The following is a 16,555-nucleotide window of genomic DNA, read 5'->3' as shown; positions in this document are numbered from 1 at the left end:
GGTTCGATACTTAGGCTTACGGAGTCTACCACCCCTTTGATAAACTTCACATTTCTGCATAAAATAATCTGGGAAGTCAGAAGGTGGATTGAAGTGGGGATTACCTACTTAGGGGACTGATAGAGAAAGATAGTCAATCAATTTATAACTTCTTGGAATGTTAAGCATTTTCTTGTAATAATGTATCAATAATTTTTTAGACTTGCATTTGCAATCAATTCTAAACATTTCTTTTGTGTTTGATTTAAATTTTCCTTTTCTTTTTGAATCTTTTTTCTTTTATATTATTCTTCTTCAGTCTCATTTTGTTCTTGATGCTCGAGGATGAGCATGCCTTAAGTTTGGGGGATTTGATAATCCTAGGATTATACTGTTTCCTTTATGTTTTTTGTAGGATTTCGGATACTTCTTATTAAGTTTTGTGCTTAAATTACTACTTAAATTTGTATATTTTACGTTTCAAACCAAAACATGCAGTTGGAGCAAAACCGAACAAAAATAAGTTTCTGAACCTAGAATCAAGCGAAATTCAGGAATCGGGGGAATTTTGATGCTAATTGGAAGCACTGTGAAGTTTGTTCTTATTGGGGATCACGAAGATCGAAGACTCAAGGAAAGAAGCAAGCGGAGGGTAGTTTCATAATTTCAACAAAGATCAGCAAGACTGCACCGCGACAGGGTTCTCTCTTTGTCGCGATAAGCTAGCCTCTGGACAGATGGTTCAACAAAATTCAAATCGATGCCGCGACGAGAATCTTCTTCGCCTTGGCGAAAACTACAAAAATATATTTTTTGTAAAACATTGCGTTTTACTTGTATTGTATTAGTTCCTAGGGTTTTGGCCGACTATTTAAGAGAGACTTGGTTCATTTTTAAGGGGAGGTCGACATTTTTAGATAAGGGGAAGAGAAGTAGGACATTTCAAGAATTTGGGTCTCCAAATTAGAGAAGAATTCATTCCTCTTTCAATGTCTAATATGTTGAATTCCACATTTACAGTTAATGTGATGCTTTTCTTTATTTTGAGCATGAACTAACTCACTTTTGGGTTAGGGTTTTGATGTAACTTGGATTACAATGGTTTACTCTATAAATTTGTGTTGTTTTTTAGTTCTATTGCTTGAATTATGTGTTTGTTCTTGTACTTAATGCAAGTGGATGTTGGTTTCTTTTGATTCAATTAAATGTTGAGCATGATGAGACTGAGAAGTGATTCATGTGTTAACTTCTTAGAGTAAACACCGTAGATTAAGCAAACGCTAGAGATAGGTTTAACGATCTATGAAATCTTTATAGGATTCCATTTAGCTTAATAGACTTTTAATTACATTTAAGAGTGATACATTTGATTTACAATTTTTATTCTTCTTTTATATATATATAATCTTAGGACATAGGCTATATGATTGCCGTTTTGAAGAGGTAGAATTCCTTCATTTTGCCACGTAGGCAAATTGTCTGACATTTTGGTTGCATTTGATAGGTGCTGATTTGAATTCTTGACATTTGGCTAGAATTTATTGGTCGTATTGTGGCAGAGATTAATGAGTTGGATTTAGTGGTATATGTGGCTTCATATAATTGGTGTTTGATATTGTTTGTTATTAATGACAGATATTAATAACCTTATTGATTGTTGTTTGTTATAAATATTATCATTTATATAGGGGAGAACAACATTTTCCCACCCAAGGTTTGGTGAAACGACACTTTTCCCACCCTTCAAGTTTCAAAATGACACGTTCCCACCATTTGTTAGGTTCTGTTATGTTTTCTTTTAATATTTGACTTAAAAGATGAAAATACCCTTAAATATTTGAATTTATTATTTTTTAATTAGCCAAAAAATCAAATATTAAAAAGTCGAAAAAGAAAAAATAGTTAGTCCCAACTAAAAAGTTAAGAGTAATGTTATGAAATTGTTTAAAGTTAAATAACCTTAATATTTATTTATAATGTCATCAATACCTCATCACTATTATTCAATAATCTACTAAATTTATAATGTTTTTTCATAATATAATGTTTTCATTTTTACTAAGTAACATAGAAAATCAATAGTCCTAATTAATTAAATAAACAAAGGAAAAAAAAATATCTTTACGCTTAAACTAATAAATAATCATTATGACTTAACTAAATTTTAATTTATAATAAACTAATTAAGAAATAAACTATTTAAGTGTATTTTTGTCTTTTTAGTTAAATATTAACAAAAAAAAAAACAAACAGAATCGGACAAAATGTGGGAAAGTGTCATTTTGAAACTTGACGGGTGGGACAATGTCATTTCGCCAAACCTTGGATGGAAAAATGTCATTCTCCCTTTATATAGAGATAAATTTATGTAAATCTAAAGGCTCTTATATGTTGTATGTCATTCGTAATACATTTATGTAAATTTCAAAGGTTTGTTAATATGAATAGTTTCATAAGTTTTTATTTTATTACATTGTATGTGTTATGTGTTGCTGTTTAATATAAACAGTTAAAGATATTTACGAGAATGTAATTGGGACATTCGAAAAGTCTTTAAGTAAAACTTGGTTAATTCTCACATAAACACTGATAGAATATTATTAAACATGTGACATCATGTAATTGGAGCATCCAAAGGTTTTGACATGATGAAATATTATTAAACACATTCACATGTAATTGGGGCATCATGTAATTCGAGCATCCAAAAGTCTAATACAAACTTGATTAATTTTCAAGTAAAGACGACCATTCACATTCACATGCAAACGATTTGAATGGTGTTAGTCCCTTCACATTTACAAGACTCTAAGTCAGTTTCGCAGTCTCTCATTTTTCCACCAAAGCTACAGAGAAATTTCATCTTCCCAATTGGAGACTCATCCAGAACTCCTGGCCCGTAAAAGTTATTGCCACAGGAAGACTCTTAACACAAAAGTGGGTTGAGATTCTTATCATTTAATTTTCTTGTTGGGTCCAGCTTTTAGGTTTTTATTTTTCAGCTCCCAAGAGTTTTCATCGCCTGATCTAGAGACATCGCCCGTTGTTGCTAAAACTGATGTGGCAAAAGCAACACCACCTGATAATTTTACTATTGATGTGTAATAATGAAAAAAAAAAAATACTATTATTAATCTTTTATTCACTGTATAAAAAAACTTACAATAAAATATTGTTTTTCAGATAAAATTTATATGCAATTAAAATAAAATATTATTTATTAATTGAACATTCTATTAAATATGTGATAATATATTATATCAATCAAAACTATTACCAAAACAATGTATACAATAAAATACAAATAGCAATTAATCAAAATATTGAAATTTGAAAAAAAAAAAAAAAAAGTAATGTCAAAATTAAATTCATAACCAAATAAACATGATTCAAAAGATAAACAACGTGTCGAAAACCAATTTCAAAAGCAACCCACGGGCTTTCAACTAGTTTTATATATAAATTTATAGTGTAACTTTTGAAAAAAAAATTCTTTTGGTTTTAAAATTATTCCTTTATTGTTTATACTTCCGGAGGGAATTGTTGTGTAAAGTGTTACTTGGGGGGTCCAAGGTGAAAAGTGAGTTCTTGTAAAAATTAATTAATTAATTTTATTTTTTTTAAATATTTAGAAACCTCTAAGGGATGAATTAAAAGATCTATCATTCTATTTAAATAACATCAACACTTAATCTAATGTAGTTTCATGCACATCATTCATAGTTAATTTAAAATACAAATTACAAGTTAAACTCTAATTATTATTTATTAATTTGACATTATTTATTCCATTGTTTTAAAACCCAACCGAGCCTGACCGGTTTAACCGGTTCGACTGAGAACCGACCACTAAGCCGAGTTGGGCCGGTCAAGTTGAAAAACCAGGAATATGAATTAACCCGGTATGACCCACAATTGGACCGATGTTATTGTAACAACCCATCGATCCAACCGATTTAGGGGCAAAACCGGGTTAACTATTCTCCAATAGTAAAATCTAATTCCAAATCCCTAATTTTGAGTTTTATCACTGGAGCATGGTTTTTGGCTCTCTAATTTAGGGTTTATTCCTTGTTAAAGTGGAGAACAAGAAGTAAGGGGAGGGGAAGGAAGAAGTGGCCGGTCCGATTTGGACCTCATTTGGCCAGATTGAAACTGCCAAGGCCTTCTTAGCCGTCAAGTGAAGTAAGGAGGAGGGAAAGGAAGAAGAAAGAGAAGAGGAAATGAAGAGCAAGAGGAAGGAAGAAGGAAGAGAAGAGGAGACCAAGAGAAGAAAAGAGAAAAAAAATTACAATAGAGAGAGGGGAAAGTGATGGGGAGAGAGAAATAAAAAACAAAAAAAGAAAGTAACAGGGAGAGAGAAAAGAATAATAAAAGCTACAGGGGTGCGTTTGCTTTATTTCAAACTTACAGGGACTTATGAAAATTTTAGGGGTGTGTCTATAATTTTCAAACTTATAAGGACTGATAGAGTTGTTTAAGAATGTATCTATTGTACACCAGTCAGACCGACCGGTTAGACTTATCAATCTGAGAATTGGCCCCTTGACCAAGTCAAGGAGCGGTCCAGTTTTTAAAACATTGATTTATTCACAAAGTATAGCCCTAATTATTGTCTTAATAATGTAAAAAAAGAAAGGAAATAATCACTTCCAACTACCCTCTCATAGCCGTTACATTGCAATTAATCAATGACCATAAATATATGTTGTAACTTAAATTAAAAGATGCTAACCCTATTCTAAATATTCTAAGAATGAGACCATCATTACATAGTATTAATTAAAGATTATTGATGACATTTAAATGAAAAATTTTTATGAGAAACATGGAGGAGCTGACTCTTGAGCTATTGGAAGAATATTATATAATTGATGAGTCAAGCAGAAGTCACAAATATAAAATAATTTTCATCAGTGTAGTAGAATGTGGTTGACATATAACAACATTAGAAGAAAACCATCATGTGAAATGTGACTCTGAATGAAGTTAGAAGAAACAAGAGTACATATGATATGATATAATGTGAGCTGGAGTCTTGACTATTGAAGAAAGATAATGAATGACATCCACTCTTGCTCGGTATAAAAGCAAAATGCTGCATGATTTGTGTGTGTTTCAGATTAATGAGACGTCCCTACTTTCTAACTCCGATCCTACAAACACATATAGGTATTGACATTTTAACGTTCACATCAGAATTCTAGTCACACCGTAAAATATTAAGACTAAAAATAATGGATGTCAACATATGAATGTTACCATTAAATGCCCAATGATCATATTTAAAAGCATTTTCTCATAAGCATATCACTGTTATCATTTTCTACTTTAGCCATATAAAACAAGTTATTTTTCTAATGTGAAACCAATTCAAAACTACTCATATTATGCATTTTGAATCCCAAACCAAGAACAATATAATGGTTAGGCAAATCTGTACACAAGTTTAAATGCATACCTAGCAACTGCGATTCCAACTATCTTCTAACTAAGGAGCACAATTTCTTTCAAGGAAATAAATCCTGAATATCAAGGATATCCGCCAGTACACCAGCTGCTGTTGTATCATTTCCAGCTCCAGCACCTTGAATGACTAATGGTTGTTCACCATAACAACGACTGTATATTTCCAACTGCAATTCAGTACGAAAATTAATAGTAAGTTTATCTGTAATAACTTAAGGTAAGTGCCTTTTTTTACCAGAAACAGCTTAAGAATGTAGGACATAGTCATATAAACAGAGTGCAGTAGATCTTGATGAGATTCTGAACAGTTTCAAGGATATCTTCACTCTACATAACATCTTAAGATGTTCAAGACTGTATTTTCAAAATGACAGCCACAGTTGTAGATTAAAAGCAAACGTGCTACACAGAAAATATTGAGGAAACTCATGCTGATAAACAGAAAAGTAACCCAGTTAATTGCCCAATGGCTACACTCCTAGATGCATCTAGATCGAAAGACATGAACCAAATTGTTTTTGTATGGTAATGTAACCTGAAGTTAAGAAAATCTGGTTTCTGTCCTTGTATCCCTTGTATCCTAACAATATAGAACTTAATAGAAGAGGCAGCAGAAAGTCGAAAAAATCTGATAGGCATAGTCATGCCTGACAAAAACACCTAGCTTATTCAGTTTCAATAAAGAGTCAACTCCCTCAGGTAGTAGTACTCTGTTCGACTAGTTTTGACAAATGGACCTCAATAATCCTATAGGTGTCAGTGAGCAGATTCTGGACCACCTCTTAATTTCAACAATTAAGAGCAAAGTCTACCCCTTTTCTATCATGGACATGCACATAAATTTAAACAGTTAGAAACTAATTATTTACTTTAGTTACTCCTAATACATGGCCATCACTCTTCAAATGTTACAAAGTGTGAAATCAAGCAACAAACCCACCGCCCCCCCCAAACAAACAAAAAAAAAAAAAAAAATCAGTGAAGCTGATAAAATTGAAATTGAATTCCCCCTGGAAGTGTCAAAGATCGGTAGATGGGACGCATTGCCCAATGCACCATCTCTATTAGAAAGAAAAATCCCATCAGACTGAGCCTCTGCAATCTCATCTCAAGGACCAGTTCTGTCTGATGGGGAATTGAAAATTGGGTACCAGTTATAGCATAGCAAACAATTTTTGGATAATAAATTCTCAGTAGTGTATCTACAACCTGCTAGTAAAAAAGGCATTCAATGACATGAATATACAATCTAATATTTGCTAATAAGTAATTTCAGTTTTGCCCTTATTACAAAATCGAAAGGATGATACAAAATGCACATCCACTATGATTAAAACTTTATTAGAAGTAAAGATATCACTTTCACTCAACAAAACTCCAAAAGTCAATAATTCAGATTAAGTGACTCTTTTTTGCTAATTAACTTAAAAAATTATATCCAGATAAGGGTGTGTTCAAACATGAACAATGATCTTTAATGTAGCCAACTATCCTTTGATATATATGAATTATATTTGTAGAATAATAAAAAACTTCTTTTTCCTCTCACATATGAACTAGAACTAGAACGTAGTGACAAACCATCAATATTAAACATCTCAACGTCAAAACAATTATACCCGATTATTAATCATCAACAGTAAATGTTATGAGTTCAATCAGCAATGGAGCTTTAGTCATTAACATATATATATATATATAAGAGTTTCTCTAGTAAGGACGTCCTTATATATATATATATAGGAGTTTCCAAGCATTTCCGACATTAAGACTGCCATTATCTGAGAGAGAGAGAGAGAGAGAGTACCACATTGTCACTTCCTCTTAATCTTCCCAAAGGAGAGTCCTTAGGAAGCTCTTGAATGCCAACTTCAACCCTGCTGAGAAAGTTAAATATCATAGGAAAGAAGCTTCTGTAGCTTAAGAGATTTGATGAAGGCTCAAACTAGAGTATTAGAAACCATACCAAATACTACTATCTATACCAATGTAGGAGTACATTACTATTAGCCCTTGTGGGGAAGCATGTTGGACAAATACAACCCACAAAATCAAGTTAACAAGAATCAAACCCGGTATATGAGATATACTAACATTTACTGAAACTAAAGATAGCTATTATATTTATGCTATATCGAATAAGTGGAGAGAGCCTTGAACACACAAGAGCCAAACTGTTCATAAAAATGAAATGCAAGTGTTCCTCCTGCCTGTTTCAGATCATTAGTCATAAACTATCATGCTCAGAAATAATGATATTGCTGCTGATATGTCTTTCGTATTGAATAATTGATCAGACATCTTACTGCCCATTTCTGACCATTACTCATCAATTTCGTAACCCAGACAATCAGGGAATTGTCAAATATTACATCCCAAACAAGTGGTAACCCAGAGAGTTGAACTTCTGATGTATGATTGAAACCGAAGACCTTTTACTCTCTCAATGCAATACTGCTGGGTTAATTTCATTTAAATAGATCCCTAAAAATAATACAGCTCCATCACAAACTACTTATATGATGCAGAATGGCCATTTTGCCAGAAGAAACCAAGAATATATTTCAACCTCAAGATTTAACAAAAGCTTAGCAGAAATTTGCTTTGATAATACTAAGTTTAGAGCATATTATATCAAAAGCAAAAGGCTCCATTCATCAATTTTCTTGGATATCGATGACTATGTAAGACTGATGAAATTGCTTGTAATATGTTTCTTCTGCATTGAATAATTGATCTGACACCAATTATCAAAGGTTGTGTAATGTTTCTAGACGTAGTGAAAGGTGGTATGCAACCAAGAAACAAAGCAAAGGCTTGAGACATTGTGACATCTTCCAAGCAAGAAGCATGTAAAAGATCATATCAGATTGCTGTGCAGGGAAATGGTCAACTTCTAGCTGGTGCAGTCAGTATAACTAAGATTCAGATCAAAAGGTTGCTTGTTATTCACTATCCTAACATCAAGGCACTATTAGAGATCAAATGCAAGTTAATGGTAACTTAACATGGTATCATAAACATGTAACTAAATGGTCTTGTCTTCAAATCCTCTCATTACACCGATTACAAGTTTATGTAAGTTGCATTGAGTTTTAGTGGTACTTGTGTGTGAGGAGGGCATGCTAGATCTTAAATCCTATTGTTGGTTGTAGAAACCTTACCAATCAACTTAATTTTTGGATTAGTGGTAAGAAGGGTGCTATGGCTAAATTCAACGTAGACCATGTGTGTGTGTAAATGTGCATTGAATAAAATTTAGAATGAAGTGGTAAGAATACCTTGAGCCCTCGATCATACAGACATAACGAAGCACATTCCCATAAAGAGAAGCCTTTCTAACTCTCTCCCCAATATCTTTATCGAGCAATGGAAGCCCGGTGCTCAAAAAGTCTTTAACTGACATTGCATTGGGTCCCATTTCTTCAGGGTACAAGCTTTCAATCTATGGAATAGAAATAAATATTACCAACAAAATTCAAAAAATAGATATTAGATAAATTACAGATTTGTCAGACAGTTCCTATGTTCAACCATGCATACTTATCGTTACATCACAATGGTCTTCCAAATAATGATAATAAAAAAGTTAAAAAATAATTTAGAGAGAGGGAGAGAGAGAGCGAGAGAGAGAGAACAAGCAGTGGCACCTACTTTGATGCTACCCATGTTGATTCTCCTCCCAAGAAGCCGAGCAAGGATCAAAGCCTATTTTAATATTAACACGAAACAAGCATGGCATGTAAGTATATGCATATACTTATGCTAAGCCAATTTATCTAAATTTTACATTCTCATTAAAATAAAATAAAAATAAAAAATAAAAAAATTGTTCAATAACTTTGGCTTAGTTAATCTTTGAGACTATACATTATCACATCATCAAAAACAGTTATGACTCAACAGTAGTTTATCCAAATACTAGATTTAATAATTCATAACTGTCCGTTGAAGTACTACATTTAGTAAGCCATAGTATAGATCAAGTTGTAAATAGAGCATAACATAAACTAGATTAGTGTAAATTATATGGACCCCATGGGATTTGGTGAAACATCAAGCACACTTAACACTTTTTCAAAAACAACATATCTTTTAGAATTGACTGTGGATGGTAGAATTGTCACGCATAATCTCATCTTTTCATTCAGTTAATATAGTTTGACTATTTTAACCTTAAACTTAAAACAAAAATATTTAGTATCACCTAATATTCCGATCTACACCCTCCCCTTTAGTAAGTATTATCCTAATCAACTTGCTATAAAGCAATTTGTTAGTAAATTGTACACTAAAAATGTTTAAGGCAGGAAAGGGTTACCTATTGCTCTAACACAGCTACAGTCAATTCCACAGATCACATTCAAAACAAATTTAACAGCACCCAGCAACCATTTTAATAGAAACAGATGCATAAAATCAGTGTTTCCTACACACCTCATATTAAAGAAAAAGCCCAGCACACCATTAACTTCACCCTCATGCTACCCCAGACCAACTTGTCCTTAACCTCCGACCAAAAAAGATTGCCTAGCTTTGGTTTATCCCTACTTCCACCATGCTAAATCAGTTAGGTATCCCAGCTGAAGCCAGGTCCATAAATATTTTCCGTTCAACAAACAAGTGATAAAAAGTTCCCACCTCACTCATTCCATGTCCCAAACTAAATTAGGGTGGTGGAATTAGACATATATCAAATTCTGTTGATTATGAAAATATTAGGAACAATGATGAGGTTGATAGATACCCACTCCAGTATCTCAAACACACACAACCAAAATAGTAAAAATCACCAATAAACAAACCCAGAAACACACACAAGAACACTGCACAAACCCTGAAAACAACCAGAATATATATATTGATATTAAGCCGGTCTACACTAAGTCAAGAACAACTTCAGCTCAGCAAACATTAACAAGTAAGATTAACAAAAGAAGGATAAAACAAAACAAAACAAAATGAACACAGCCTGCTGGACTTCGAGGACCAGCTCCTTGATGAATACCTCCACTTTAGAGTCCCTTCTCACACACAATCCAGAACACAAACCAAACAACTCGCAGCAAACATCAAGAATACACACCAATCGAACAGTAAACAAGGCAACAGACTCAAAATAACAAAGTAGCTAAAAGTGAAAAGTAATATTCATTGCAATATCTCTGTATCAACAAAAACAACTGGAATAAAATGAGAAACAAACTGGTCTTCGAGGGTCAGCACCTCCCAAACAACTTTTACCCAGACATTCAGAATAATCACCCACAAACGCGTCCCTATTCTTTTATTCTGACACTCAGATCCTAACGAACTGCCCAGGCCACCTGTCACCAAGCTAATTACCCTTTTTAACCCCCCTCTTTCCATACGCGTTTGTACAATTTAGTAACACCAGGACCATCACTCCTCCCTAAATGCTAAGCTTCGAGGGCTAGCTCCTCCCTATTTTCCCAATTTCCTCTCGATAAAACAGTTCTCTCTTTCTCCTTCTGTTTATTCTCATCACATTCTCTCTCAATAACCGAATTTCCCTTCCTAACCAACCAGTATATGCCATCTGTCCCAGCCAAAATATACTCCTTAACACCTTTCTACAATAAGAATCTTCCTAACACCTCTCTTTTTATCTGCTGCCAACTCCCTTACCTTTCCTTCCATATACCTTCATCATCGTAGTTTCATCATTATTTCAATATTCTGTTGTTTCCCAGAATAACCATAATATTGAATAAAAGAACTAAAGTCTTGTTGATTCTGAAAACAAGTACAAAAGGGACAATTTACTACGTCTTTTATACTTATTAAAACATTCTGTGCATTACAAAAAAACAAAAAAGGAAATAGGGAAAAAAAAAAAAGAACTGAAGTTACAATCATTTTCCAAATCCTAATGTCTATTGTCCTTTTGTTTTAAAGTAATCTAAATACCAAGTGTACAATTTCAACAATACAAATTATTGTGATGACGTCAGACAAATTAGTGATTGTTAGTTTATCTAAGTACATCAGAGCTTGTAGCATAGGGGCTTAAAATTGCATTAAACATAACAAATCAACAATATCAAGAACAAAAAAATCCAAACCTTCCTGGCAACATCCATCCCACTGAGGTCATCACGTGGATCTGCATTAAAATTAATATAAAACTGTATCAATAAAAAAATCTAGTTCTAATTTTTCAGGAGCCAATTCCAAGAGAATGGTACCAACTATGTCTTAATAAGAATGAAAGTAACCAAGCAAAACCAATCACAATAGTTTTTTTCCTTTCCATGTCAAGCCCTCAAGAGAGGAAGTTGTGTTTTTGTTTGTTCTTAATGGTTGAAGAATTTGCTAATAAAAAAAGTACCAAGAAAACTTGGGTCAAAGTACAAATTACTATAGAACAAAATTAATAGTCTCACGGAACTACTGACTTCAGATTCATGGATTAGATACCAATTTCTACTGTAATTTAAGCCTTCTTAACAGTACAGGCACATAGGAACCTCATCAGAGTCATCAGTCGCTAAAGCTTCAAATTGAATCTTATTTTACATATAAACCATGGAGATTCTATAGTTTAGAAATTCAATACAGTGCATCAAATTCTTGCTTTGGTACTACTTTTATAGTTTCACCTTATCAGGATTCAGATTCCATAAAGTTCATTGGATCAACCCCACCTTGTCAACTATACGAACCAAATCAAGGTTTTTTATAATTAGAACCCAAATCTACTGGTCACAGCTTAACAAAGCTCAGAACCATCATTTCATTGAAATTTTTTTAAGCTGTTCATCATTTTCTTTTCTATCTTTTGATATTCTAAGATTTATCAGAACATATGATGTCCTAGTCACAATCATTTAATCTCAAATATGATGCAAACCTTCTGTTTAACAGATTCCACAGCTATCTTTATTTGCATTTGTTACCCAACTTATGCTAGCTATAACCTTCTGTTTAACAGATTCCACAGCTATCTTTATTTGCATTTGTTACCCAACTTATGCTAGCTATAAAGTTTTCGGGATTTATTACAATCATGATACTTGCTTAATACATACCTTCAGCGTAGGTTTCATCCCTCAAAAGGTTTTATAAGACTACACAATTTTTTATCACTAATTGTTTATAGTCATACTTCAACTTCTGTTTTTCTGTATTCTGCTCATGATTCGTTTCAAATTTCCAAAGAAGTCAAAATAAATGTGTTTCACCTATTGTTGGAAGAGTCAATGTAGATTTAGCATGGTAAAGAAATAAATAGTTTAAACTGGATATTCTTTTCCTTTTGGCTTTATATCTCCACTTACAGAACTCTTGTAAATGCTTTTCTAACTGTTTCATTACAAAAGATACATTAACTAGAAAAGATTGTCCAAAAAAGAAATCGAACAAACACCAAAACAGAGGAATATTTTATGGAACCACAACAGATAGCCTATAGCCGCACTAGGCAATGACAAAAAGGGTGCTTCAGGAGAATTTCAGAAATGTTGAAAGATGAATACATTTCCCCCCAGTTTATGAATGAAAAATTTTCATCACACCGTCCCTTAAATTCTTTAGATGGAACGAACTACAACTCTGTAATATTTCACAAGGATTCTTTCTTATTATAACATTTTTTTTAAGGCCCTTATAAGGCAATAATTTTTCTTTTTTTTTTTTTTTTCTTTTTTTTTTTGAGATATAATATCATTTGATTATAATACTCTTTTTTTTTTTCCAAATAGACAAACCTTTGATTATAATACTTGTTGTCAAACAAGATTCACTAAATTTCCTCTGTGAATAAAATAAAACTTAAAATGTCAAGAGTATAAATGTACAAGTTACAAGAAATCAAAGAGATGTAGCACAATCAGTAAAAATAGTATCTATACATTTTTTTTAAAAGAAAAAATTACTAAGACATAATTCATTTTCAAGAGTGGAAACCTTTTCTATACATATATGTATACATAATACATGCATACACATACTTGGCAAAAGCAACAAAATACAGTGAACAAATTTACTGCAAATGTAGAACTTTAAAATCACATCAAAACCTGGTTCTGTGTATCCTAGGCTTTTTGCAGCTTTAACAACTTGGCTTAGAGGCTTCCCATCTTCAACCTCACTCATTACATACCCCAATGTACCTGTTACAGATATTTTAGGCAAATCAAAGCCAATATACATATATAAATGATGGTCACAGAGGAATATAAGCAAGCCACAAAAGAAACATTAAATAACTGCATATAGACATAATGAATGTCAGAAAAAAATTGTACCACTCAAACTTCCAACAATACGATGGACAGGGTCTCCTGATAAAATCATCCGATTTAGAGATGCTATGACAGGAAGGCCAGCACCAACCTATTATGATAGAAGCATCAACTCAGCTAAAAATACGTGAGATACTTCACTAATAACCATATAATAAATGTGACTAAACAAAATAATAATCCCAGAATAAATCACACAGCTAACATCAGAGAAAGAAATTTATTTCACTTCCAGCAAAAACTATGACGTAAAAATATAATTTCACCATATTTTATACCTTACGATATTACACCTCAGGAGGCAAACTCTACCAAAAATTACATAAGATAATGGATGTACTCACCCCTAGGAGGTGAAAAATTCTATATAGATCCAAAGAATCACCACAATAACCATATCAAAACTACCATTTTAAGAACAATGAATTGCTCATCTCACTATGAGAATATTGTGTGGCTTTTACTACTCAAATGACTTTTCATCACGTTCCCTCAACTATGAAATGATTATTTCAAATCAAACAGCCCACAACCAAGCACTAGAAATAGTCCCACAAACTGTCACTAGAAATTGAATTTTGTTACACTAGAACCAACAAATTTTACAAGCTTCAAAGTAAAAGGCACAAAATTGCAATTCCCAGGTGCAGGCATCACCTGATACAAAAGCACCTGGCAACTGAGTATCAGCAACACAATAAGAAAGATAATAAATGGATAAGAGTTATAATTCCAACACTAATTCTGGCTTTCTATGTATGTGTTGCAGCCTAATTGCATCTTTTACCTGTTAATTTCAAATTTGAGTTCTTTTTTAATAAAGTTCAATAAATAGCAATACAAGCTTCATGCGGAAAAAATTTCACTCACCGTCGACTCATGCCGAATGCGGCGTGGATGTGAGACTAATTTGTCATAATCCTCCTTCATGACAGAGTAAGATAAGATTTTAGAGACATTTCACATGTAATAGCATAACTTGTGAGAGAATTTTTTAAGCATGAATAAAGAACAAAGCCACAAGGTAGATACCGAGACAGCAAATAAGAATGATGTTCAATTAACAGAATAATTATATTGCTCTCTTGATTCCAACCTAATAAACCTTATAAGCAATTTAAATAAGGAAAAACAGTTATTATTCCCTGGCCACCATAATTTCTTGATTCAATAGAAATTTTTGTAGGAAATGATACCGTTAAGTAACAATCTCAAATGATAAAAAGATCAAAAGTAATGGCATTGCTTAAATTTTAATAACTGCATGAAATACTTGCACGTCAAGTTTCTAAGAAACAGTCTATAAGTTTGTTCATCAGAGTGGATCTACATAAGAAGCTATAAGAATGAAATGGGGCAAAATCACAAGATAGCCACACATGTCAAATTATTTCCATTTGCCAACTACAAAGAAAAACTTAAAGAGTAACTACCATTGTAGAAGTAAGAGGCTTCTTATTTGCCAGGACAATGCAACAACCCAAATCCACCACTTGGGCTAACACTCCAACAGTCTCAGAACTGGCAGAACAATCCACAAAGGCCAAACCTATTACAAAATTAAACAAATTAAGATTCTCCAAAATCTAACAACAACTATGAAATTCACTTTACTAGAGAACTGCAATCACAAACCTGTCACTTTACTGAGAAGAGATGCAATGTCCAAAAATTTCCCTCTTAATTCAGAATCCATAAACACTTGGCATTCACCTTTTGAAAGAGATAATAAGTATAAGCAGGGAAGGAAACACAAAAGGCTCAGCGGGCTCATGACACCCTAGAAAATTTCGTTAATAACCTTCTAATTGTATTCTTAATAATAAAACCCTTTATTTTATTTCATGAAGTAGTCTCAATGCATATAACCTTCACAATGTTTTAAACTTACATTTTTTTTTCCTTGTATTGAATATAGACTATAGACCACATAAGCAAAATAACCAATGTAACTTATAATTGCAAAACAAATTACCTTTTTTTTTTCTCTTGACTATATTATCTTCATTTACTTGAATAGTAATAGTCAATTTTTGTATTTTTAATCTTCAATTCTTATGTTTTAATTTTTTTTTCTTGCCCCAACTGAAACAAAATTCTGGCTCCGTCAGTGAGCATAAGAGAAACACAAAACAGTAATCTAAGAAGAATAAGAATAGAAGAAGATTACCAAAAGCAGTAAGTGTTGAGAGAGAAGAACGATTGGACTTGACACGGCAAACTTGGGAGATTAAGTTATCATTTAGCTCTCTTGTCAAAACATCCGACGAAACCACCATCGATTTACTGTCACATATTCCCACCACTCGCAAATGGACTCCCTGTTACTCTAACCAATTAATCAATTCCCAATTCAGCAATTTAATTCATAAATTAATTCGAGAAAGTACCATTTTAGCGTGAAAAGATCGGCAGGAGACAATGTGTTGGAGGAGCTGTTGTCCAACGCCTCCGCATCCCATCAGAATCAGAGGTATATTCTTCATTGTTGTCATCTTTCAGTTGTTGCTTCACATTCAGGTTTCTGTTCTTGCGTGTTCGGAGTTTTACTACGGAAATTGCTTTATACAATACTTGGTTAATTATATTTTAATCGGGTTAATTTTTTTTTTTTTTTTTTTTTTTTTTTTTTTTTTTTTTTTTTTTTTTTTTTGTTTTTTTTTTTGTTTGAGAATGTCAAATTCTGCCCTTGAGGTTTGGCTAACACCCTACTCATGACACTTTTTCAGGAAATCATCAAAAACTACCCTCCAACCCTAACCTCATCAAAAGAAGGTAACGTTCAAAGATACTTGTAATTTCATCTAACATATTTAAAAAAAAATAAGTGACCGTAAATT

The 16,555-nt window shown here is 32.7% G+C and overlaps 1 protein-coding gene across 3 annotated transcripts; it reads right to left on the bottom strand.

Moving 5' to 3' along the window:
* Positions 1–2,610: 2,610 nt before the first annotated feature.
* Positions 2,611–16,259, bottom strand: LOC116106061 (bifunctional aspartokinase/homoserine dehydrogenase). Of its 3 annotated transcripts, none has more exons than XM_031392419.1 (13): positions 16,106–16,259; positions 15,886–16,036; positions 15,351–15,428; positions 15,149–15,264; positions 14,586–14,639; positions 13,719–13,806; positions 13,491–13,583; positions 11,535–11,575; positions 9,103–9,156; positions 8,730–8,893; positions 7,256–7,328; positions 5,441–5,615; positions 2,611–3,070 (listed from the first exon to the last, which is right to left on the bottom strand). In XM_031392419.1, exons 1-12 carry the CDS (start codon positions 16,208–16,210, stop codon positions 5,490–5,492), a joined length of 1,143 nt encoding a protein of 380 aa, XP_031248279.1. In that variant the 5' UTR covers positions 16,211–16,259; the 3' UTR covers positions 2,611–3,070; positions 5,441–5,489. The 3 variants fall into 3 exon arrangements, with proteins under 3 accessions (XP_031248279.1, XP_031248278.1, XP_031248280.1); XM_031392418.1 differs by lacking the exon at positions 2,611–3,070 and adding an exon at positions 4,866–5,135; XM_031392420.1 differs by lacking the exon at positions 2,611–3,070 and adding an exon at positions 4,866–5,135 and having other exon boundaries at positions 7,256–7,325.
* Positions 16,260–16,555: the final 296 nt, after the last annotated feature.

The sequence above is a fragment of the Pistacia vera genome, unplaced genomic scaffold (assembly GCF_008641045.1).
Source record: "Pistacia vera cultivar Batoury unplaced genomic scaffold, PisVer_v2 Contig509, whole genome shotgun sequence".
Taxonomy (NCBI): domain Eukaryota; kingdom Viridiplantae; phylum Streptophyta; class Magnoliopsida; order Sapindales; family Anacardiaceae; genus Pistacia; species Pistacia vera.
Note: the sequence above shows the minus strand (reverse complement) of the source record. Positions and strands in the feature narration are given on the sequence as shown.

What these genes read in the sequence shown, in the direction of transcription:
- LOC116106061 (XM_031392419.1), bottom strand. Translation starts at nt 16,210, where the DNA reads ATGACAACAATGAAGAATATACCTCTGATTCTGATGGGATGCGGAGGC. An exon ending in TATTGTTGGAAGTTTGAGTG is followed by an intron (nt 13,584 to 13,718) that starts GTACAATTTTTT and finishes TATCTGTAACAG; the next exon opens with GTACATTGGGGTATGTAATG. An exon ending in CCTAGGATACACAGAACCAG is followed by an intron (nt 11,576 to 13,490) that starts GTTTTGATGTGA and finishes ATTTTAATGCAG; the next exon opens with ATCCACGTGATGACCTCAGT.